The following is a 25,467-nucleotide window of genomic DNA, read 5'->3' as shown; positions in this document are numbered from 1 at the left end:
AGAATTATAATGTAACGTTGTAAGCCTCATTTTGGCGCCCCTTTACCTTGGCGCCCGGGGACATATGTACCCCCCTGCCCCCCCCTAGCTACGCCTCTGTCACCACACGTCACTGGCAACTACTCCCAGTGCCTTATAAAATTTGAACCCGTTGTAGTACCCCTTTAAGGGGTTCCGTTTTGCATAGAAGGCCAGAATAGAGATTTACACTCTGATCACAATCCCCTGCGATAATTCACGGATTCCGCACGGCCAAGTATGGATATTGCTTCAATATAGAATCCTGACTTAAAACTTTCGTGACTGCGGGAATTCATATTCTTGGTTCGTTCGGTAAAGTCACGTAGATAGAAAATGAATAGATCACGACGTTTCGATCGCAACACAAGCAATCGTCATCAGGTGAGACAAACAGCGAGAGAACTGCTGAGGCAGCGGTCGCTTGTGTTGCGATCGAAACGTCGTGATCTATTAATTTTCCATCTACGTGATATTACCGAAAGAACCAAATAGTATAATAAAATATAATTTAAATAAAAGCAAAAAACCAACGTTTCGATCGCAACAAAAGCGGTCATTATCAGCCGATTGAAACGTGGGTTTTTTGCTTGAATTTTATTTTTTATTTAAAATTTATTTTATTATTTAGATTTTCTATCTACGTGACTTTACCGAAAGAACCAATAATATAATGTAGAAAACCATTAGTAGTAGTAGTAGTTAGTAGTACATCGCATCGTTACTGCATTCTTTATTGTTACATTCTATTTTTTGGGGGAATTTTTTTTTTGCTGAAGGGTTTATTCTTTTTAAACCCGCTCATGCATAGTGTCTGTGTAGAGTAGTGAACGCCAACATGAATAACAAAAAGTTTAACACATACGCGTTCATGACCAATTACTACTGGCCAAGACTAATTAGAGAATATATCCAAATTGAGAGATTTTTTTTATTTTAACCGCACGGATAGCTACAGACTTAGTGCCGCTTGGAAGCGAATCATCAAATAACACATTGTTTAAATGCATACCTCTACAGATCACCATACTTCAATGAGGATGACTGTTGAACAGACAATAACAGCTACTGCTATTTTAGTGCACATTATCGACAGGAGGTACAATAACAAGGTACGTGGATTGCCATATAAAATAACCCAACCGGCAATGGATACCCAGTCATTTATATGTATTCATTAATCCCCCCCCCCCCCCCCACACATAGTTAAAGAAGGGCTCACAAGTGATATCATCACATCTACCCCTCTATTTAAGGAACGAAACAACAGGAGGATTTCTCAACAAATCTGGCTGTCGCCTGATGAAGCTAGTTGTAATTTCTGGCGAAACGTCGTACTCAGATTGCAAATGTTGTGGCGTTGCTTTCCAATACACCGGTGTGCTGTACGAGTAACGAATGTTGTGTTTACGTGAGAAACCTTAATAATTGGCTTTGTAAGGTGCTGGCAGGTTTCATGACGCATTTATATATTTACGCTGTCGCCTGAAGCTAATTGTAATTTCTGGCAAAACGTCGTACTCAGATTGTAATTGTTGTGGCTTTGCTCTCCAACACACCGGCGTGCTGTACTATAAAAATACACTACACTACTATGCACTACACACTACACTACACGCTTCACTACTTTCCACTACACACTTCACTACTTTCCACTACACACTTCACTACTTTACACTACACACTACACTACTATACACTTCACTATTTTCCACTACACACTACACTACTATACACTACACTATACACTTGTGCGGTACGAGTAACTAATTGGCATGTTCTGTTTACGTGACACTAAACATTATTAATTGTCAATGTCTGGTGGTGGCGGGTTTAACGACACAGCATTTATATATTTAGTGATCTAACCCAAAAAATAAGCTGTATTATGGATGAATAAAACAAAATGGCGGGTGGCTGAACCTCGCCCACTGCTCATTGGAGGCTGGAAACACCACGTGGCCTGGGACCAGCAAAGGGCCGCTTGGGATACAAGATGGGAGACAAGACGGAGACAAGATGGGAGACAAGATAGTGACAAGGCTGAGACAAGATTGAAACAAGATGGGAGACAAGACAGAGACAAGACAGAGATACGATGGGAGACAAGATGGAGGCAAGATGGGAGACAAGATGGAGACAAGACGATGGGAGACAAGATGGAGTTAAGATGGGAGACAATATGGAGACGATACGATAGGAGACAAGATGGAGACAAGATGGGAGACAAGATAGGAGACATAATGGGAGACAAGATAGGAGACAAGATGGGAGACAAGATAGGAGACAATGGGAGATAAGATGGAGACTATATGGGGAGACAAGACGAGATATTAAATAATTGGAAGGCAACTCTGCTGGACACACATCCTCACACAATCATTGCGAACCATTGATTTGTGCGCCAGCAGTGCGAGCACATTCTGTATATTACACGATCAATCAACGCGCCTCATTGGCAGACGTAACAACATATGGGCCCACCGTGTTTCAACGACGTAAAAAAGTTAAAACTATGAGAATACTCTTTGGTTCTTTCGGTAAAATCAAGTAGATAGAACATGAATTGATCACGACGTTTCGATCGCAACACAATCGACCGTCTCACCTGAAGACGGTCGCTTGTGTTATGATTTTCTATCTACGTGACTTTACCAAAAGAACCAAATAATATGAATTCCTGCAGTCACGAAAGCTTTAAGTCAAGATTCATGAGAATAGGTTTTTCCCTTTTTCTGGCAACGAAACAGTTGTGTTAAGATGTTAAAACACCAAACTGAAACCTTTTGCAAGGAATCATGTCTGCATTAACCACATATACTTGTGGTCAGAATGCAAACAAAACACATACTCTGATAAATGCATTGTCCTTGAAACTGATTTGTCCACACACGACATCTTTCTTTTGAGCCTAGTCTCAAACGGTGTTAGACCAGAGGACGCCAAAAGGCCAAAACCTATTCTCATATTTTAAGTTAAAACTACCCAATCCCATCCCACATTCTATTTGCAAAGAAACCAATGAATGCTGTCGCTGTCATTGTGCGGCAATGATGGTCGACGGCGATTCCGTGGCACCCGTCAGCTCCACTCAGTCCCGAAGTTCCGATTTCTCCTCTGCACACCTTCACGTGAGGAGAACGACAAATTCGTGAGCGAGTGTCTGCGTGTGTGTGTGTGTTCGAGTGCGTCTGTGTGCGTCCTGTCTCTGCTGTCATTCAATTATTGGGGCTGAATTTGGTTGATTTTGTATTGGGCCGAGTCTGCTGCTGGGCTGGAGCAGGAAAGTGTTATCACTGAGCAGACGCATCATCGATCGGTGATTTATATTATTTGTATTTGGCATATAGAGAATTGCGAAAAATGATAATGTTTTTGGAGTATCTGCCATTTTTTTTTATTAACCTCGGACCTCATCCCCGTCATTAGCGTTGATAATAGAGAGTCTTAGCTGTGTAATCCACTGGATTGAGGAACCCTCTCAAATGCAGAGTGTATGCAGGGCCCCCGTTATTTTTGGCAGGACCCTTTAAACGTCAAACCAGCTGATCTATGAAAACAAAACTGCTATTTTATATCTTACCAGGTGTAATGCCCCGCTGAGCTGCTATGTGGTGGGTGAATGAGTCAGTTAGTGGGTGGCTGGGTGAGTGGGTGAGCAGGCCCAAGGCACGGTGTCTACGACTGTGGATAATATGGTTCTGGTGAGTGGGCGGGGGGGGGATAAAGCGGCAGTCCGTCCACGCACCAAGAAGCCAACCAGTCGCGGAAATCCGAGCAGTAGTGCTGCTTCACGTTCTCCAGGTCGGCGAGGAGAACCCTGCACTCGTCCTCGCCCCCGCCAATGAAGTGCTCCAGCAGGTAGTTGACGCACTCGCGCAGCGACGACTTGCCGCTGGCCGCCTCGTACACGCCCAGCGTGATGTGCTCGGAGGCGAGCAGCGACTCGAGCAGGAGGAGGGGCTCCGCCGACAGCCACTCGATGAGCGCCGACTTGTGAGCCCTGATGGCGCCCACCGGAGATGCCAATGTTGGGTTTCTCGTGGGCGCTTCTGCTTCTATCGCCTCTCCGGGGTCACACATCGCCACTGCCACCACCACCAATAAGGGTTCAGCCTGTGGGGGTGTGTGTGTAGTAGTATTAGTGTGTGGTAGTAGTAGTGTGTGTGTGTAGTAGTGGTGTGTGTGTAGTAGTGTGTGTGTAGTAGTGTGTGTGTAGTAGTGTGTGTGTAGTAGTGTGTGTGTAGTAGTGTGTGTGTAGTAGTGTGTGTGTAGTAGTGTGTGTATAGTAGTGTGTGTGTAGTGTGTGTAGTAGTAGTAGTGTGTGTAGTGGTAGTAGTGTGTGTGTAGTGGTAGTAGTGTGTGTGTAGTAGGAGTAGTAATGTGTGTGTAGTAGTAGTGTGTGTGTGTAGTAGTAGTGTGTGTGTAGTAGTAGTAGTGTGTGTGTAGTAGTAGTCGTAGTGTGTGTGTAGTAGTAGTGTGTGTGGTTAGGACCTGGTGTGTGTGTATGTATATATGTGTGTGTGATTGGTGTGGTGGGGGGGTGACACAGGAGAGGGGTGGCGACGTGGTCAGCGCTACGCTCCGAACCTGCAGGAGTCCCGGGTTCGATTCCAGCTCACGACAAACCAACACCGGATACGATTGTCTGCACACTTCTTGGGCCTCCTTTAGGTTGACTCGGCCTCTGGTCCAGTGGTGTGTAACAAAAAATAACATTACCACTGGGGAGACAAAGGCGGCCGGGCATCGCTCTGGTCACCCACCCTACCTCGCCTTGTATGCATAGGTGCTACTTGCTAACAGCACATGCCCCCATCAATCTGTTTAGGCTATACGGGGGATCTTTGTCTTTGATTTTTGTTTTTCGTGTGTCTCTGTGTGTCTCTGCGTGTGTGTATATGTGTCTGTGTGTGTCTCTGTGTCTGTGTGTGTCTCTGTGTGTGTGTCTGTGTGTGTGTGTCTGCGTGTGTGTCGCTGTGTGTGTGTATGTGTGTCTCTGTGTCTGTCTGTGTGCAGCGCTGCAGTAGCTAAGAGATGTTCACTACCTCGCCTGGTACGCAGGAGGTCATGGGTTCGATCGCGACCCTGATGCCTGATGCTGTATATTTGGAGTCTGTGTGTCTCTCTCTCTCTCTTCTCATCATCATCATCACGGTGGCTCGGAGACTCCCCCTGGAACTCTTCCGAGCAGCGATGTCCCACTGGGCGAAGACCTCTGGGACAGGCCCAGTGGGGACAATGCTGCTGCTGGCGGGACGACGTCGCTCGGCTGGCCTGGGAATGACTGGGGATGCCCCCAGGAAGAGATAGAGTCTGTGCAAAGTAGTGTAGTGTATAGTGTAGTGTAGTAGTGTATAGTAGTGTAGTGTATAGTGTAGTATTATATAGTAGTGTAGTGTATAGTGTAGTGTATAGTAGTCTAGTGTATAGTGTAGGGTAGTGGTGTATAGTAGTGTAGTGTATAGTGTAGTGTAGTAGTGCATATCGTGACTACAGGAATCCATACACTTTGGTTCCTTCAGTAAAGTCACTCAGGTATAAAAAAATATATATAATAGATCACGAAGTTTCGATCGCAACACAAGCAACCGTCTTCAGGTGAAAAAGAGGGGGAATCTGCTGGGGCAAGCTGCTTATGAAGGTTTAGAGATGGGGGGCAGCTAATGTTGATGTAGTGGTTTGACGCGCGCCAAAGGGGGTAATTGTACGCACGTGCGGGTTTGGAACAGTGGGGTCAAATCGGGACATGATGCTGTTGCTGGGGGCCAACGAGTGAGTCGGAGACGGCCCGTTGGGCAATTAGGGTGCAGGGCAGTGATTGGCCGGTTGTTGTTGTTGAGTACAAGGTGGCGCCTCCAAGTCTGGGAATAGAGACAGGTGGCAGCGGGGGCCGGAGGCGTGGGGCGTTAGGGGGGACGCCAACTAATTAATTGGGAATTAATGAGGAGGGGGATAAATAAGGGAGCGTCAGAGAAAGACGGGGAGTTGTGCTGGGAGCTGGAAGCAGTCGGTTGAGGCAGAAGAAGAAGCATAGAGTAGCAGTGTAGACAAATAAGTGTAGAGTAGCAGTGAAGAAGAAGTGTAGGGTAGCAATGGAGTAGAAGAAGTGTAGAGTAGCAGTGAAGAAGAAGTGTAGGGTAGCAATGGAGTAGAAGAAGAAGCATAGAGTAGCAGTGGAGAGGAATAAGAAGTGTAGGGTAACAGTAGAGTGGAAGAAGACGTGTAGGGTAGCAGTAGAGTGGAAGAAGACGTATAGGGTAGCAGTAGAGTGGAAGAAGACGTGTAGGGTAGCAGTAGAGTGGAATAAGAAGTGTAGGGTAGCAGTAGAGTGGAAGAAGACGTGTAGGGTAGCAGTAGAGTGGAAGAAGACGTGTAGGGTAGCAGTAGAGTGGAATAAGAAGTGTAGGGTAGCAGTAGAGTGGAATAAGAAGTGTAGGGTAACAGTAGAGTGGAATAAGACGTGTAGGGTAGCAGTAGAGTGGAATAAGAAGTGTAGGGTAACAGTAGAGTGGAAGAAGACGTGTAGGGTAGCAGTAGAGTGGAATAAGAAGTGTAGGGTAACAGTAGAGTGGAATAAGAAGTGTAGGGTAGCAGTAGAGTGGAATAAGAAGTGTAGAGTAGCAGTGAAGAAGAAGTGTAGGGTAGCAATGGAGTAGAAGAAGAAGTGTAGGGTAGCAGTGGAGTAGAAGAAGTGTAGGGTAGCAGTAGAGAGGAATAAGAAGTGTAGGGTAGCAATGGAGTAGAAGAAGAAGTGTAGGGTAACAGTAGAGTGGAAGAAGACGTGTAGGGTAGCAGTAGAGTGGAATAAGACGTATAGGGTAGCAGTAGAGTGGAAGAAGACGTGTAGGGTAGCAGTAGAGTGGAATAAGAAGTGTAGGGTAGCAGTAGAGTGGAAGAAGACGTGTAGGGTAGCAGTAGAGTGGAAGAAGACGTATAGGGTAGCAGTAGAGTGGAAGAAGATGTGTAGGGTAGCAGTAGAGTGGAATAAGAAGTGTAGGGTAACAGTAGAGTAGAAGAAGAAGCATAGAGTAGCAGTGGAGAGGAATAAGACGTGTAGGGTAGCAGTAGAGTGGAATAAGACGTGTAGGGTAGCAGTAGAGTGGAATAAGACGTGTAGGGTAGCAGTAGAGTGGAAGAAGACGTGTAGGGTAGCAGTAGAGTGGAAGAAGACGTGTAGGGTAACAGTAGAGTGGAAGAAGACGTGTAGGGTAGCAGTAGAGTGGAAGAAGACGTATAGGGTAGCAGTAGAGACGGAGAAGCTGAACGGGAGAGATAGTCGGGGTGGGACGGGGAAGCCGAACGAGAGCGACAGTCGGAGTGAGACGGTGAAGCCGAGAAAGAGCGACGGCTGGAGTGGGACGGGGAAGCAGAGAAGGGAGTCGGGAGAGACGGAGAGAGAGAGGGAGGAATAGAGCGAGGTAGGCCGGCCGGGGGCGGCGAACGAGCGGAGGACGCGTTAAAGGATGGCGGCGAAATGTGCTGTGTTGGACAAATAAAGTGACGACAGAAAAGAAAGAAGTTGTCCGCGTAAAGTTCGGCACTACATTAATGTAGGAGCGAGCGGAGAGTGCGAATAAGCCACAGTCGGCATTATGCATAGGGCCTACTCAATAACCCACTCACCGAGCCAGCCAGCCACTCACCCACTCGCTCATCCACTCACTCACCCACCCGCCCATTCGCTCACTCGCTCACTCGCTCACTCGCTCACTCGCTCACTCGCTCACTCACCCACTCGCTCACTCACCCACTCATCCACTCCTTCACTCACCAATGAACTCACTCATCCACTCGCCCACCTACCCCTCACAAACTCACTCGCCCACTCAGCGACCCACTAACTCGCTAACCCACTCGCTCATCCACTCGCTCGCCCAACCACTCGCTCGCCCAACCACTCGCTCGCCCAATCACTCGCTCACCCATTCACTCACTTAACCACTCATCCACACATCCACTCGCCCACTCACTCACTCGCTCATCCATTCACCCACTAACTCATCCACCCACTCACCCATGCACTCACAAATTCACTCACCCACCCACTCAAACTCACTCACTCATCCACTCACCCACTCACTCACAAACTCACTCACTCATCCTATCACACATCCACTCACTCATCCACTCACCCACCCACTCACTCACCCACCCACTCACACACTGACTCACTCACTCACCCACCCACTCACACACTCACTCACCCACGAAACCTATTTTTTTTTTCACGGAAGACAGGGAGGGATTACTTTGGAAGTTGGACATCGGCACTGCACGCTCTGATTGCCTTAACAAATAAAATATTCCACAGAGGTGGCCGGTTAGGCACCGAGGTCAGAGAGAGGAGAGCTGACTCCAGACATTTTGAACAACGCCGGGATTCGAATCCATGTCGCAGGCATTCGCGATATCTGAGTGAGTGGGTGAGTGGCTGGGTGGTTGGGTGAGTAGGTGGGTGGGTGAGTGAATGGGTGAGTGAGGATGAGCGTGTGGGTGTGTGAGTGAGTGAGTGGGTGAGTCAGTGGCTGGGTGTTTGGGTGAGTAGGTGGGTGAGTGAGTGAGTGTGTGTGTGAGTGAGTGTGGATAAGTGTGTGGGTGTGTGAGTGAGTGGGTGGATGAGTGAGTGGGTCAGTGGCTGGGTGGTTTGGTGAGTAGGTGGGTGATTGCGTGGAGGAGTGTGTGAGTGTTTGTGTGAGAGGGTGGATGAGTGAATGAGTCAGTGTGAGTGAGTGGGTAGGTCAGTTAGAATGTGATTGGGTGAGTGAGTGGGTGATTGCATGAGTGTGTGAGTGTTTGTGTGAGTGAGTGAATGTTTGAGTAAGTGGGTGAGTGTGAGTGAGTGTGTGAGTCAATGGGTGAGTGAGTGTGTGTGTGACTGAGTGTGTGAGTGAGTGTTTGAGTGGTGAGTGTGTGTGTGTGAGTAAGTGTGTGAGTGTGTGAGTGTTTGTGTGTAAAAGTGAGTGAGTGTGGGAGTCAATGGGTGAGTGAGTGTGTGACTGTGTGAGTCAATGGGTGTGTGTGTGTGTGTGACTGTGAGTGAGTGGGTGGGTAAGTGGGTGCTTGTGTGTGTGAGTGAGTATTTAAGTGAGTGGTGAGTGTGTGTTTGACTGTGTGGGTAAGTGAGTGAGTCAGTGGGTGCTTGTGTGTGTGTGTGAGTATATTTAGGCGATCTGACCACAACAAACGCCTCTATTGTGGATAATATTAGCTGGGAAAAGTCCCTACTGCTGCTGCTGCTGCTACTGCTGCTGGGTGTTAAACAAGAAAGCAAATGCAAATGTGCGTAAGAGCAGTTGTAACCAATTCCGGAAGGTGACTTTGGCTCATCCGCTGATCTTACCTCGACCGGCACGGGCCAGTTCTGGACGGCATCGAGAAGTTCATCACCTGGGTGGTGGTGGAAGTTGTGGTGGTGGTGGTCGTGGTAGTGCTGATGGTTGTAGTGGCGGTAGCGTTGGTGGTAGTGGTGGTAGTGGTGGTGGTGGTGGTAGTGGTGGCGGTTTGGGGCTGAGTCGATCTAGGGGAGGCCGAGGACCGGTTCAGATAATCGTCAGCGGTGTTTGATGGCCTTGAGCGGGAATCGAACCCGGGTCGTCAGGTTCGTAGCGCAGCGCCACCGCAACCATCACCACTGCCACCACTACCACCACCAACGCTACCACCACTACCACCATCACGGTCGAGTACATAACTTCCTCCTGAAACAGGTACACGCACACACACCGGTACACACACGCGCACACACACGCACACACATACGCGCACACGGACGCACGGGCGCACGCACACACACACACGCACACCTGCACACGCACACACACGCACACACACGCAAACCTGCACACACGCACACACACACACACGCACACACACACACACGCACACACACACACGCACACACACACACGCACGCACACACGCAAGCGCACACACACACACGCACGCAAACACACACGCACACACACGGACGCACACGCACACACACACACACGCACGCACACACAAGCGCACACACAAGCGCACACACACACACACACCCACGCACACACACGCACGCACACACAAGCGCACACACAAGCGCACACACACACACCCACGCACACACACTCACGCACACACACACGCACACACACACGCACACACATACGCGACAAAAAACAACTGCACACGCACACACACGCACGCGCGCCCGTATGTTTTTGCATCGAGGTTCAAAGCCTTCGCCCGCATGCGAGAGGCATCCCTGGCATGGCGATACGCGAACCGCCCTCGCCGCATATCTCTTTCCTCATCATTCATCTCTGTGTTGATCGCACAGAGATGTTGACTACCTCGCCTGGTCGGCAGGAGGTCGTGGGTTCAATCCCGACCCTGACTATACCTGCTGCTGTATATTTGGAGTCTGCGTCTCTCTCTCTGTCTCTCATCTTCATTCATCTCTGTGTTGATCGCACAGAGATGTTGACTACCTCGCCTGGTCGGCAGGAGGTCGTGGGTTCCATCCCGACCCTGACTATACCTGCTGCTGTATATTAGGAGTCTGCGTCTCTCTCTCTCTGTCTCTCATCATCATCACCTCTGTGTTAATCGCACAGAGATGTTGACTAACTCTCTCTGTGTGTCACTCTCTCTGTGTGTGTTTGTTTATCTCTCTCTGTGTGTGTCTCTCTCAGTGTATGCGTCTCTCCGTGTCTGTGTTGTCTCTCTCTCGGTATGTGTTTCTCTCTCCGAGCTTGCATTCATTCACACCTGATGACGGTTGCTTGTGTTTCAATCGAAACGTCGTATTCTATTATTTGTTTAAATTTTTTTTCTACGTGACTTTACCGAAAGAACCAAAGAGTCATTGCTGCAGTCACGAAAGCTTCAAATAAAAAAAAATAGTTTCGTTTTGTTTTCAAAGATCACCTGGGTTGATGTTCAAGAGTCCCTCCTGCACCAAACTAACGGGGGCGCCTGCCTCAGCTTCGCGTGTTGGAGGGAGCGGTGGTGGGAAGGGGGTAACCGCAATCCATCCGGTGGATGACGCCAGAAAATCCATAAGAGTTTTTTTTTGGGGGGGGGTTTAGATCGCCACGCAAATGTGTAAATGTTGCGTTGTTGAAACCCTCCACCACCCGACACGGCCAACTAGCAAGGGTTGTGTCACGTAAACAGAACGTGGCCGATTCGTAGGCTAACCCAAGAGTATAATATATTTGTTTGTTATTCTTGTAAAACCTTCAACAACCACGAATCCTCCCTCCCACACCCCCATCATCTCTCCCATACTCATCGGCTGTATTCATTGGGGCCAGAACCGGATCAAGGCGTAGGGGGCTTTCGGGGCTGCAACCCAGGGGCCTCCGCCACCTGGAGCGCCTCCAGATAGATTAAGGGGAAAGTTATTTCATTCGTGAACGCTGAATTTTATTTGTTGTTTAGCCTTGTAAAAAAATAGTATTTTGAATTTTTCTTTAACTTTTTTTTCCTTTTGAAAATATTACTGGGCGGCGGGGGGGGGGGCTCACAGTACCTGTAGCCCCAGGGGGCCTACAAAATCTTAATCTGGCCCTAATTAGGGCTCAATCTCAGCACACCGGAACATCTGAGATCTATGCTCAGGGACAAGGAGGAAGAATTCACCAACACGTACATTGGGGGGCAGGTCCATTCCCAAGTCTGAGAACAGTCTTACAATACCTGAACATTAGAACAGTCTTACAATACCTGAACATTCGACCAGTTATACAATACCTGAAACTTAGACCACTCTTACAATACCTGAACATTGAACCAGTTGAAATTACCTGAACATTAGAACAGTCTTATAATATCTGAGCCTTACACCACTCTTACAATACTTGAGCCTTAGAACCAGTCTTGCAATACCTGAGCCTTGGGACAGTCTTACAATACTTGAACATTAGACCAGTCTTACAATACTTGAGCATTAGAACAGTCTTACAATACCTGAGCCTTAGAACCAGTCTTACAATACCTGACCATTGAACTAGTTGAAAATACCTGAACATTAGACCAGTCTTACAATACCTGAACATTGGACCAGTCTTACAATACCTGAACATTAGAACAGTCTTAAAATACCTGAAACTTAGACGGTATGTTGTGTGTTGGAGAGCAAACCCACAACAACATTTACAATTCGAGTCCTTGGTAACGTTTCGCTGATGATTGCGACAACATCAATAACAACAGCCAGCTCAAAATCAGGAGATTGTTTCTTGCCAGCATTGTAGAAACAATAATAATGGCACATACTCTTTGGTGTTTTTGGTAAAGTTACGTAGGTAAAAAATTCAAATAAATTAAATCACGACGTTTCGGAGGCAACACAAGCTTCCGCCTCCGAAACGTCGTGATTTAATTTATTTTAATTTTTTACCTACGTAACTTTACCGAAAAAACCAAAGAGTATGAATCCTTGCAGTCACGAAAACTTCACATCTAGAAATAATTACACAATATAACCGGAGGTTTTTTGGGGGGGCGGGCGGAATTAGATCGCGTAAATATAAATATTTCGTTAAATCCACCATCACCACCAGACACAATCATGATTACGTGCATACGCTTGCATAGTAGTCATTGACAACAACAGCAATCATGTCAAGCGTCCGTATGTATACTCACGAATATGGCTGTAGGTCTGTTCGCGAACTCCCACCCCCCGTGTCACACCGCTATCGCCACGTGCGTTGGTCTGTCTGTCCTTTGCATATGACCTTGGCTTGGCATCAGTCCATGGAGTTGCAGCCGCGTTCCCCCCTCATATATAGGCCAGGGCGTTACCCAGCCTTCTGACGTCTCTAAGTGTTTGTGGAGCGGTGGCGCAGCGGTTAGCGCTACGAATCCGGCTGAGGACCCGGGTTCCATTCCCGCTCATGGCCACCACCAGCAGAACGAGTAATAGCAGCGAGTTTATCTGATCAACCGATCCTGCTGAACCTCCCCTACGTGTGGTGGTATGGCCGTGTGGAGTAAGCATCGCTAGCACTGGGGGAGAGACAAAGGCGGCTGGGTGTGGTAGTGGTGCTGGCCGCACCACCCCCTCTGTGTGTGCCACAGTGCCGGTAGCCTTCATAGGCAGCTGCTGCTACTCGCAACTAACAGCACTTGCAACCTACCGATCTGTTGCAGGCTACACGGGGGAACTTTGATCGACGTTGACCGAAGCCCATGTGCGGGTGAGGTTATGCAGGGTTGTCTGGAGAGGCAAGGCTTGCCCCCATTAGGAACCCGTCCAACCAGTGTCGTGTCAATAACAAACCGCAGCAATGTATAACAATCAGGGTATCGGTCATGCAGGATGGTCCAAAAGTGAGGACACATGGGGGTTGTTGTTGTTGTTGTTGTTGTACAGGGTGGCCCAAAAGTCAAGACACATCGGGTTGTTATAACTACCATTATACAGGGTAGCCGAAAGGTCAGGACACACAGTGATATAATTATACAGTGGCCCAAAAGTCAGGACATAGGGTTGTCATAACACAGAGTGGCCCAAACGTCAGGACTCATATGGTTATTATTATTATACAGGGTGGCCCAAAAATCAGGACACGTAGGCCTGTTGTTATTCATTTTAGCAAGGAGGACTCGTGGCGTTGATGTCTCCTCCCGCTCGGCCGTGAACACCCAGGCGGATGCCGGAGCCCACGTCGATCTCGCACTCGGTCCTGAGCCCCCAAGTCCATCGTCGACGACAAAGAACTCGCGGTTGCGGCTCGTTCTGACAAAGGATGGCGCCCTGCCACGCACCATCCCCATTGCCCCAGCAGCAGAGAGACTTTTTGATGAACTCGCCCGACTCGAATGCGAACACCTTGGGTGAGCAGTCCATGGTGCCGAATTCTTGCCTGCCGCCAGCAACACTTCGACGCATCTTACTTGGCTGCCTCCAATGCTCACGTAGAATTTTCTGCAGCGAGGCGGTATTCTTCCTCCCGTCAAACCGGAACGGATGTCCGTATATGTTTCCAACGATTTTCAAGGATAAGGGGCACGACATTGAGTCAACAAAATATCAAGGGAGCGCATGGCACGCGTTTTAAAACCCGAATTCATCGCGGCTGTTGTGATATAATTTAACACGAGCCTTAAATCGCCATGAGTTTAGTTTCATTTTCTAGTCTTAAACGAGGTCCTCTGAAGTACTAAATAAAAGTTTATCTGCAGGTCCGTGTGTAGTGACCGAAATTATGGAACACACACCTGAAGCAAATGTGCAGACAAAGTCCTATTAGCGTAGAGAGGCGTCCATGATGATTGGTCAGGGCAGGCAAGGTTGGAAGGGATTGGAGCAGAGGGTCAAACAGAAAATGGGTGAGAAGCGGAAGTTGAATCTGGAGGCGACGGTTGACAACCGTTAAGGCAGAAGGATGGGGATTGGCTGGTGGAAAGACGATGACAGAAGATCTGAGAGAAAGGGGTCCGAGAGGGATATGACGGGAGAGCACAAGGGGAGGGGACGTTCGGGAGTAGAGTACGAGCTTCAAGCGACAACCAAGAAGCCGGGCCTAGCATTGGTGCTGTGTCAAATAACGAGCCGAAAAGTACAACGTGTAACCGTGTTGTTACATGCGCAACACGTGATCCATACGTGTTTCTATCATTGTGTAGTGTCAACGATTCAGAGACAGAGTTGCTAGGAGGTACTTTCTTCATTAACAACTTCCACGGTCTCGTCCGCACACCCTCCACAGTAGCTTAGCCTAGCCTGCACACGACACCAGATGTCTAACACTAACGACGCTGACTGAGATAGCCAACTGCTATCTTTTGTAGCGTGATATCTAGTGTAAAGGAGAGCCGACACAAGATTGCAGGGGTTTCGTCTTTTAATCCTTTTCTCCCATCCACACCGTCCCAATCTCGTTCCCGCCAAAGGCCCCTTCTTCCCGCCCATTCTCCCCTTATATCTCCTCGATTACCCCTCCCACTAACCCTCCTATTGGTGGGAATCCTTCCCCTGACACCCCTACACTAGCATTGACGTTTAGCGACGACGGCGACGGGACGACAGCAACAACGAGACGAGTCCACTCCCAGAACCGGCAGCCTCGAGCCCCACAGTCTCGGCTCCTTTTATGTTACCAGGCTCCGCCCTGACCATGTCTCCCTTCTCGAATCCGCTAGCAGGTAGCAGGGGCCTCTAGATGGAGTCCTCCGTGACCCTTGCCCTTGTTCCTCCGGTCTGCCAACATGCACCGTACACACCCTCAACCAGCGTGTGTGCCGTCTGTCCACCACAGTTGCTGCTGTTGTCCACCAGCCGGCGCCATTATGCTACAATTGTAACCTTACACTGTACAGTGTGCACGAAATCTAAAATATGACATCATCAGCAATCCAGGAAACATAAAAAAAATTAAGGCAATCACCACTTCTTACGAAGGTTCACCCCTGTAGTAAATTGTGTATATATATTCTGGCAAGCATGTAAAATAAGTGACACACTTCAAATCTAGAATAAAATAAGTGATCCTAAAAGAGAGGGGCCATGGAGATGACAGGGGACGTCGGAAAGAGTGAAGAAAGGAGAGATCTGTGGAATGAGATTTTACGGTACATGAAGGAGCGAGATGTGTGGGATTATTCGTGGAATAAAGGGACTGTAACCCTTCCCTGTCTCTGCGTGTTGGTGTGAAGAATATCAGCTCCACCCCATTAAGACTGGAAACGATTATTAAGCATTATAATGGTTTCACAATGATACATGGCATTACAAAGTCACATTATAATGAAGAAATGAGACCAGACATAAAAGTTTGTTTCAACTGTAAAGTCGATAAGCGACGTGCAATAGGGACGCACATTTCCCACATCCTCAATACGTCGTTTTGGATCATGTCTTTCCATTTGAATGTATTTGATGTCAAAAAACACATTATATCAGAATCAAATGTTTAGTTCCCAAGTAAAACACCCTGAGGTGAGAAGGGATTTTTCAAGGGAGACTCGGCCGGCAGACAACATCAAAGCATTCCACAATTGAACAAATGAGCTACAAGAGTGCAAAACTAGTTACTACTGACCAAGACTAATTCGAGCATCTATAGAAATTGATAGAAGTTAAAATAATTTTAACCGTTCGGACAGCTTCAAACTTAGTGCTTCTTGGAAGCGAATTATCAAATAATACATTGTTTAAATGCAAGCCTATACAGCTCACCATACTTCAACGGGGATGACCGTTGAGCAATAACAGGGACGTCTATTTTAGTGCACACAATCGACAAGAGGAACAAAAACAATTTGCATGCATAGATAGCATTATTAATGTACGTTGAGTACCATATAAATAACCCAACTTGCAAAGGATACCCATAGTCATTTATATGCATTCCTTAACCAACCCCCCCCCCCCCTTCAATTCGTGCAAAAAAGGCTCACAAGTGATGTCATCACATCTACCTAACTATTTAAGGAACGAAACAAGAGGATTTATCCACAAATCTGTCTGGCAGCCTGATGCAGCTCGTTGGAATGATTGGCGAAACGTCGTACTCAGATTGCAAATGTTGTGGCGTTGATCTCCAATACACCGGTGTGCTGTACGAGTAACGAATGTTGTGTTTACGTGACAAACCTTAATAATTGGCTTTGTAAGGTGGTGGCGGGGTTCATGACACATTTATATATTTATGCAATCTAACAAAAAAAATGTATATGGATGGTATTGGTCACGAAAGCCTACACGTTAAACTAGTAACAATATAAAGTAACCAGAGGCACGTACAGTTCAAAGATTATTACTTTATATGTCACTCATCAATTTCAAAATGGCGATGGTATTGAGGCTAATTTGACATTTTACTTTGGGGCCATCTTAAAACGTTTTAACAAAAACTGTAAATCACTTGAATCCACAACTCAATTGACTCTCAATGCCTGTTATAGGGACCGTGATTGCATTAACGAGGCGCGTGCAAGTAGCTCGGCTCATGAACGTCGCCTCACACAATGGGCGCGCATGAGCGGAACGACCACCCATGCAAGGAGCGAATCCTCACAGTGATTGGCTCGCAGTGATTGGCCTGGAGAGGAAGATGGACGGAGGAACGAACGCACAATTATGCCACGTGACGTAAGCTCCCTCAATGGACTCAACAGACTCCTATTCGAAACGTGATGGCATTCATGAGGCGTCAGCGTGCGTCGCTCGGCTAATTAACGGCTGCCCACACAAAATGGGCGCGTGTGCAGGATGCGACACCCATTCAATGAGTGAATCCTCGCGATGATTGGCTCGCGATAATTGCCTTATCCCTCCCACCCCCACGATTGGCCACGGATGGGAAGCCACGCCCACGTGATAGTACCACGTGATGTGTGCTCCATTGTATATAAAGGAGGGCAGAACCAACACAGAATATCTGCGCTTCACGGAGCTGACTCCTGAGGTAGGTGTGGTGCCGAGTTTGATACGATTTTGGTGCAGTTGTTGCATTTGCCTTTTCAAACTATGTCATAAGCGTTGAAGAAAAGTTACAGTTGTGGCTCTTTGTCCGTAGATACATTAACTGTGTGTTTTTGCCGTTCAATGGTTTGGACGATCTTTTAAAAAAAATTCGCAGGTTTGCTCTCCCTGCATTTTTCTCAAACCATCCCTGCTTGTACCATTTATAATTCTCGCCCACCACGAATAATTACCGCGGTTGAGAATCTGCTGTAATTTGGTTCATTAGCATAGTGCCTATCCACTGAGACACTCGTTTAAACTGACTTGAAATCTGAGGGTTTTATGGAGGAAGCTAAAAGCACTGCAACTTTTGAATTGCAGTTCATGGGAGTTATGCGTATTGATATTTGTTGTTTTGGGTTATAACATTAATCTGGGTTCCCCTCGCCACCTTAACCCATCTGCTTCTGTTGCTATCACCCGTGTAGGTCGACTGCAGCCAAGTGCCTGGATCGTCTCTCCGAGCTTTTGATTATTCGTGGAAAGAAAAAGGTATCTGTCCTACCACTCCATCCATGACACGTGCAGCCCTCTTACATTGCCAGTGCTGGATGGGTTACTGTGGCCGTGTGGATTGAGGGTTATGGAATAGCCTGTACTGTATCCTGCTGGTTGATGTAGAAAGATAAGGTAAAGTTAATTCTGTGATGCTCCTGGCCACCAATAATGCCCCACAGTTCCGTGAGCATGGACACTTAAGCTTAAGTTTAACTTTTGATTGTTCAATGGGGAGTTCACTGGTACACTTTTTGCTGAGCTATTTTGCATAAGCAAATTTGTGCTCGAAAATGGTTGCCATGGAGTTTGCTTATTTTACTTTCAAATTGCGAATTATAATGATAAACGTTAAAGGAATGTCTTATTGGTTATTAATGGTTTGCAAACCCGAATTGCAAAATGTTCAACTTCAAGATGACTGATACGTTCTATGGTGCACTGTACTAATGCTTGTGATTTATACACGGGCAGCCATGACGTTTCATGCTGTAAGCATTCTTTAAATGCTCTCCTTTGTCTGTTCCAGGTTGACATAATGTCGTACCCGCTTACGCTGCACATCATTGGAGGCCAAGGTGGAAATGCGTTCTCGTTTGATGGGAGGAGCAATGCGGCCACGCTGCAGAAAATCTCCGTGAGCGTTGGAGGCTGGCAAGTGAGGGGCGTGGAGGTGTGGCTGACTGACGGGCGAAGGCAGAAATTCGGCACCGTGGACTTCTCTGCTCAGCAGTTTGAATTCCAGTCGGGCGAGTTCATGTCGCAGCTCTCCCTGTGGGGCAATGGGGCCGGCACGCGTCTGGGTGCCATCAAGTTCAGAACGAGCCGCAACCGCGAGTTCTTTGCCAAGATGACGGACTGGGGGCTCAAGACCGAGTACAAGATCGACGTGGGCTCTGGCGTCTGCTTGGGCGTTGGGGGCCGAGCGGGGGCTGACATCGACTCCATGGGCTTCCTTTTCATCAATGATATAAAATCGTCGGTGATCCAGAACATGAACTACCCAACTATGCACCAGGTTCTGCCTAACGTGCAGATGGAGGAGATTAAAGAAATGGAGTACATAAACGACACCAGCATCATGCAGTCTCACACCTTCCAGAGCTCCAAGAAGATAACCAAAATGTCATCGTGGTCGACAACCAACAGCATCGAGTTCACCTTCAGCCTGACCGTGTCGGCAGGCATCCCGGAGGTCGTGGCGGTGGAGACCGGCTTCAGCTTCACCGTGGGCTCTTCGAGCACGTACAAGATCGAGAACACGGAGGAGCGGATGGAAACTCTCACGTTCCCCGTCTCTGTTCCTCCGCACAAGACCATCACCGTTGTCGCCAGCATCGGGCGTGCAAACATCGACCTCCCGTACACGGCCCTGCTGCGCATCACCTGCATGAACGGCGCTCTCTTTGACGTTCCCCTGCGTGGCGTCTACAAGGGGCTCACCTACACCAAAATGACCGCCCGTGCTACTGAGAAATAGAGCAGCATTTTGTACTGTTTTTCATCAAATGTTCTGAAAGAATAATTGTGGCTGACTACAAATAAAAGCCTTCTGCACTGCAGTTTTTGCTTTTTCCGTGTTTTGTGGTCGCCATGTAAGGACAATTCATTTTATTTTCCCTTTCAGTTTTAAGTGTTTAGAGACATGAGCATCTCATTGGCCAGCAGGCCTATAGTAGATCTACGCTGCTCACAAGCTCCCACATTCCCATTCTTGACCTGGGTTGGTTGGCATGGTATATTTCCACTAGATTTCAGTATTGTCAAATTGCTATGCATTGCATCGATTCGAATTTCATTTCGAGCTGGGGAGTAAATTGTGCAACGGTTGCCGGCCATTGTACCCCACTGGCTAATAACCATATAAAATGAATGGGAACGTCACTGTTCAATCATATTTAAGGCTTGCCAAGCCACACATTACTGCTTCAGGTAGCAATGCGTGTGTCTCAATTGTGCAAAGAAGTACTTTCTCGAAAGGGCGATCGAATTTATTGCTTTTTGACAATGAGTTGCTCTGGCTTATGCCCTGTAAATGTCTGAACAAGGCACGGAGAGAATGCATCGAGCTCCCTCCAATTGTTACGGCATGAACAGTTCTACTTTCAACCTTGACCATATTTGTTGCTCAATTGTTTTTCCATGAATAGATCTCGCCTGGATTAGCACCTTGGTACAGAACTTAAACATAGTGATTGCAATTTTTTTTTTTAAAGGACTCCTTCTGCATGGTCACGATCAGGGGTCACGTCAATCGGGATTCCAATGCTTAACTTTTTAGAATGGTTAAAGTGTGACTAGGTTTCCTTACCAGGCTGTTGTGACCTGTGCCTTGATCTTTCCTGGCTGCAATTGTTAGAGGACATGGTGGTCATCAACTGACGATATAAACGTTTTAGGTAGCACTGCCTTTTTCCTGGGTTCCGCTGGATGATCTTGTTAACTGCGATATGCCTCTCGCTCCCAACACTGGCCACATGCACACGCACCAGGACTTGGAGAGGTTGACGAGGGTCCAGAAAGGGCATCTGTCCATTCGTGAGGCACACGAGTACATCAACGGGGACTCCTGTAATGTCGACGCGGTGGTGTCACGATTGGCCCTCCTACAGAATCTCCCTCCCCAAAGTCCCGGTCCAGTGATCACGTGACTGCAAATTGAATCACGTGCCTGCCTATCCTGAGGGTGAAGGGCGTGGCCTATTTATCACAAAAATATAAGGTTTAAAAACCAATTTATTGCAGTGCGAAGAGATGTACAATTTATTCGTAAAACAAACACGCTGGTTACACTATCAAGCTCACCGTTGTGATTGCTGCATTTAGCTGCACTTAGCTGCAACTGAGTCCACAAATGAATAATGGGCGTTATTCGACTTATTGGTGGTGAATTACAAATAGTCTCTACAACGTCAATCCCTGTACCGAGTTTATCGAGAGTAAACTCCCATAAGTGAAGACAGGGAATTGGTGGCTGAGAAATGATGACAGAGATGTGAGTGGAGGGAATGAGAAAGGGGCCATGGAGATGATAGGGGACATCAGCAAGAGTGACGAGAGCAGAGATTTATGGATTGAGATAGAAAGGTACATTAAGGAGGGAGCTGTGTGGGATGGACGTGGAATAAAGGGACTGGAACTCTTACCTGTCTCTGAGTGTTGGTGTTGTGAGGAATATTCACTCCCCCCCCCCCCCGCCAAGTAAGACTGGAAACGATTATTGAGCATTACAATAGCTTCGCAATCGTACAGTCAGAATATAAAGTCACATAATAATGAAGAAATTAGACCAGACATGAAAGTATGTTTCATATGTTTAGTCAATAAACTACGTGCAATAGGGACACACTTTTACCAAATCTAAATACGTCGTTTTGGATCATGTTGTTCCATTTGAATGTATTAGATGTCAAAAAACACTTTATATCAGAATCAGATGTTTAGTTCCCGAATAAAACGCCCTGTGGTGAGAAGGGATTTTTCAAGGGAGACTCGGCCGTCAGACAACATCAAATCATTCCACAATTGAACAAATTAGTTACAAGAGTGCAAAACTAGTTACTACTGGCCAAGACTAATTCGAGAATCTATAAAAATGTATAGACGTTAAAATAATTTAACCGTTCGGATAGTTAAAAACTTAGTGCTTCTTGGAAGAGAATCATAAAATAATACATTCTTTAAATGCATACCTATACAACGGGGATCACCGTTGAACAATAACAGGGACGTCTATTTAGTGCACACAATCGACAGTGGGAACACAAGCAATAGGCTTGCATAGACAGCATGCTTAATGTACGTGGAGTAGCATATACATAACTCAACTTGTAATGGATACCCGTAATCATGTATACGCATTCCTAACTCCCATCCCCCTAAATTCGCGCAAGAAGAGCTCACAAGTGATGTCATCACATCTACCTATCAATTTAAGGAACGAAACAAGAGTATTTATCCACAAATCTGTCTGGCCGCCTGATGCAGCTAGTTATAATGATTGGCGAAACGTTGTACTCGGATTGTAAATGTTGTGGCGTTGCTCTGCAATCCACCGGTGTGCTGTAGGAGTAACGAATTGGCATGTTGTGTTCACGTGAGAAACCTTAATAATTGGCATTGTAAGGTGCTGGCAGGTTTCATGACACATTTATATATTTACGCAATCTAACAAAAAAAACTTGTATATGGATGGTATTTGTCACGAAAGCCTACACGTTAAACTAGTAATGGTAGAAAGTGACCAAAGGCACGTACCGTTTTAAGGTCATTACTTAATATGGCACTCGTCAACACTATGCATTTCAAGATGGCGATGATACTGAGGCTAATTTGACCTTTTACTTTGGGGCTGTGTTAAAAAGTTTAAACAAAAACTCTAAAAATAACTTGAATCCGCAAATCAATTGACTATCAAGGCCTCGTATCGGGACCGTGATTGCATTAACGAGGCGCTTGTAAGTAGCTCGGATGATAAACGGCGGCTCACACAATGGGCACGTGTGCGCGGAACGACCACCCATGCAATGAGCGAATCCTCGTGGTAATTGGCTCGCAGTGATTGGCCTGGAGAGGAAGATGGACGGAGGAACGCGTGCGTAATTATGCCACGTGACATGAGCTCCCTCAATGGACTCTCAACAGACTCATATGCGAACTGTGATTGCATTCATGAGGCGTCAGCGCGCGTGGCTCGGCTTATTAACGGCTGCCCACACATAATGGGCGCGCAGTGCAGGAAGCGCCACCCATCCAATTAGTGAATCCTCGCGCTGATTGGCTCGCGATAATTGCCTTATCCCTCCCACCCCCACGATTGGCCAGGGATGGGAAGGCACGCCCACGTGATTGTACTACGTGATGTGTGCTCCATTGTATATAAAGGAGGGCAGAACCAACACAGAATATCTGCGCTTCACGGAGTTGGCTCCTGAGGTAGGCATGGTGCCTAGAGGAATTCGGTTTTGGTACAGTGGTTGCTTTGACCTCTTCAACCCATTTGTGAAGTGCTCACGAAAAATTTCAGTTGCGCCTTTTTGTCTTTAGACACATTAACTGGGTGCTTTTGCCGTTTAATGGTTTGCAACGATCTTTTAAAAAATTCGCCGGTTTCATCTCCCCGCATTTTTCTCACACCATCCCTCCTGTACCGTTTCTAAATCTCACCTACCACGGATAATTTCCGCGGTTGAGAATCTGCTGTAATTTGGGTCATTCGCATAGTGTGCCTATCCACTGGGGAAACTCGTTTAAACTGACCTGAAATCTGAGGGTTTCATGGAGGAAGCTAAAAACCCAATGTTTGAGACTTGTCTAATTTGACAAGTTTACAAACCCGTCTTATCTTGTATTGCCTTAACCCTAATCTGATTCGATACCTAAAATGACTGGTCTGGATTTTTCCTACTCTAAAAGACCTCTACTAGGCATTTTTGAGCCAGGATGGTTTTGTCTGGGCGATCTGCGTATTGATATTTGATTGTTCTTGGATTAAAGGATTAATCTGGTTTCCCCTCGCCACCTTAACCCATCTGCTTTTGTTGCGATAACCCGTGTAGGTCGACCTGCAGCCAAGTGCCTGGATCGTCTCGCTGAGCTTTTGACTTCGTGGAAAGAAAAAGGTATCTGTGCTACCGCTCCCTACATGACGCGTGCAGCCCTATTACATTCCCAATGCTAGATGGGTTACTCTGACCGTGTGGCTTGAGGGTTGTGGAATGGGCCTGTACTGTATATCCTGCTGGTTGATGTAGGAAGATAAGGTAGAGTTAATTATTTGATACTCCTGGCCACCAATAATGCCCTGCAGTTCCATGAGCGTGCCTAAAAGTAACTGTTAATTGTTCAGTGGTGGGTTCACAAGAGTGCACTTTGTGCTGTAAGATTTCTCAATGTAAAATAGTTTATTAAGTTTGCTTATTTTAATTTCCAATTTGCAAAAGCATAACTATAATGATGAACATGAAATGAATGTCTATTGGGTATTAATCTGGTGCCAATGGTTTGCAAACCTGAATTGCAAAATGTTCAACTTTAAGATGAATGGTACATTGTTCTATGGTGCACTGTACTAATGCTTGTGTTTACACTCGGGCAGCCATAATGGTTCGTGCTTTAAGCATTCTTGCCATGCTCTCCTTTCTGTCTGCCAGGTTGACATAATGTCGTACCCACTTGCGCTGCACATCATTGGAGGCCAAGGTGGAAATGCTTTCTCGTTTGATGGAAGGAGCAATGCGGCCACGCTGCAGAAACTCTCCGTGAGCGTTGGAGGCTGGCAAGTGAGGGGTGTGGAGGTGCGGCTGACTGACGGGCGAAGGCAGACATTCGGCACCGTGGACTCCTCTGCTCAGCAGTTTGAATTCCAGTCGGGCGAGTTCATGTCGCAGCTCTCCCTGTGGGGCAATGGGGCCGGCACGCGTCTGGGTGCCATCAAGTTCAGAACGAGCCGCAACCGCGAGTTCTTTGCCAAGATGACGGACTGGGGGCTCAAGACCGAGTACAAGATCGAGGTGGGCTCCGGCATCTGCTTGGGCGTTCAGGGCCGAGCGGGGGCTGACATTGACAGCATGGGCTTCCTTTTCATCAATGATATAAAATCGTCGGTGATCCAGAACATGAACTACCCAACTTTGCACCAGGTTCTGCCTAACGTGCAGATGGAGGAGATTAAACAAATGGAGTACATAAACGACACCAGCGTCATGCAGTCTCACACCTTCGAGAGCTCCAAGACAATAACTAAAACGTCATCGTGGTCTACGACCAACAGCATCGAGTTCACCTTCAGCCTGACTGTCTCGGCCGGCATCCCGGAGGTCGTGGCGGTGGAGACCGGCTTCAGCTTTACCGTGGGCTCTTCGAGCACGTACAAGATCGAGAACACGGAGGAGCGGAAGGAAACTCTCACGTTCCCCGTCTCGGTTCCTCCGCACAAGACCGTCACCGTTGTTGCCAAAATCGGGCGTGCAAACATCGACCTCCCGTACACGGCCCTGCTGCGCATCACCTGCATGAACGGCGCTCTCTTTGACGTTCCCCTGAGTGGCGTCTACAAGGGGCTCACTTACACCAAAATGACCGCCCGTGCTACTGAGAAATAGCGAAGCAAGTTGTACCGTTTTTGATCAAATGTTCTGAAAGAATAATTGTGGCTGTCTACGAATAAAAGCCTTCTGCGTTGCACTGCAATTTTCTCTGTTTGTGGTTGCATGTAAGGAATTTACATTTTTACAAGGTTCTAATGTTTGTACACCGATATTTCGCCATTTACTGTTGGCAGGGATTATTTTGTAGTTACATTGATCTTCATACCCTCTAGTCCCCATTGAATGGCCATTATTGAAACTGAGTTAGTGGCATGGTATGTTTTTACAATTTTGCGTCGAATGACCATGCTATGCACCACTTAAAATAGGATGGGCATAATTCCAAAACGGACGCCTGCTACAGTACAGATTAAATTGAAATGTCCTTTTCCAAGCATTAAC

The 25,467-nt window shown here is 47.2% G+C and overlaps 2 protein-coding genes and 1 pseudogene across 9 annotated transcripts; 2 read left to right on the top strand and 1 right to left on the bottom strand.

The window, feature by feature from the left end:
* Nucleotides 1-935: 935 nt before the first annotated feature.
* Nucleotides 936-12,882, bottom strand: LOC144733155 (uncharacterized). Of its 6 annotated transcripts, none has more exons than XM_078614935.1 (4): nt 12,655-12,882; nt 9,409-9,538; nt 3,767-4,134; nt 936-3,143 (listed from the first exon to the last, which is right to left on the bottom strand). In XM_078614935.1, exons 3-4 carry the CDS (start codon nt 4,099-4,101, stop codon nt 3,110-3,112), a joined length of 369 nt encoding a protein of 122 aa, XP_078471061.1. In that variant the 5' UTR covers nt 4,102-4,134; nt 9,409-9,538; nt 12,655-12,882; the 3' UTR covers nt 936-3,109. The 6 variants fall into 6 exon arrangements, with proteins under 6 accessions (XP_078471061.1, XP_078471063.1, XP_078471062.1 ...); XM_078614937.1 differs by lacking the exon at nt 9,409-9,538 and adding an exon at nt 4,449-4,512 and having other exon boundaries at nt 3,767-4,369; nt 12,655-12,784; XM_078614936.1 differs by lacking the exon at nt 12,655-12,882 and adding an exon at nt 4,431-4,512 and having other exon boundaries at nt 3,767-4,391; nt 9,362-9,537.
* A 4,451-nt stretch (nt 12,883-17,333) lies between these two features.
* Nucleotides 17,334-19,539, top strand: LOC144733147 (aerolysin-like protein). Of its 2 annotated transcripts, none has more exons than XM_078614924.1 (3): nt 17,334-17,423; nt 17,911-17,971; nt 18,505-19,539. In XM_078614924.1, exons 1-3 carry the CDS (start codon nt 17,349-17,351, stop codon nt 19,455-19,457), a joined length of 1,089 nt encoding a protein of 362 aa, XP_078471050.1. In that variant the 5' UTR covers nt 17,334-17,348; the 3' UTR covers nt 19,458-19,539. The 2 variants fall into 2 exon arrangements, with proteins under 2 accessions (XP_078471050.1, XP_078471049.1); XM_078614923.1 differs by having other exon boundaries at nt 17,395-17,423; nt 17,911-17,974; nt 18,507-19,539.
* Nucleotides 19,540-22,894: 3,355 nt separating this feature from the next.
* Nucleotides 22,895-25,168, top strand: LOC144733156 (aerolysin-like protein; annotated as a pseudogene). Its single transcript, XR_013588323.1, has 2 exons — nt 22,895-22,912; nt 24,130-25,168. The product of XR_013588323.1 is annotated as an aerolysin-like protein (transcript).
* Nucleotides 25,169-25,467: the final 299 nt, after the last annotated feature.

Source organism: Lampetra planeri, chromosome 45 (assembly GCF_965212315.1).
Source record: "Lampetra planeri chromosome 45, kcLamPlan1.2.h2, whole genome shotgun sequence".
Lineage (NCBI taxonomy): Eukaryota > Metazoa > Chordata > Hyperoartia > Petromyzontiformes > Petromyzontidae > Lampetra > Lampetra planeri.
This window is presented reverse-complemented; position numbering and strand designations above follow the sequence as displayed.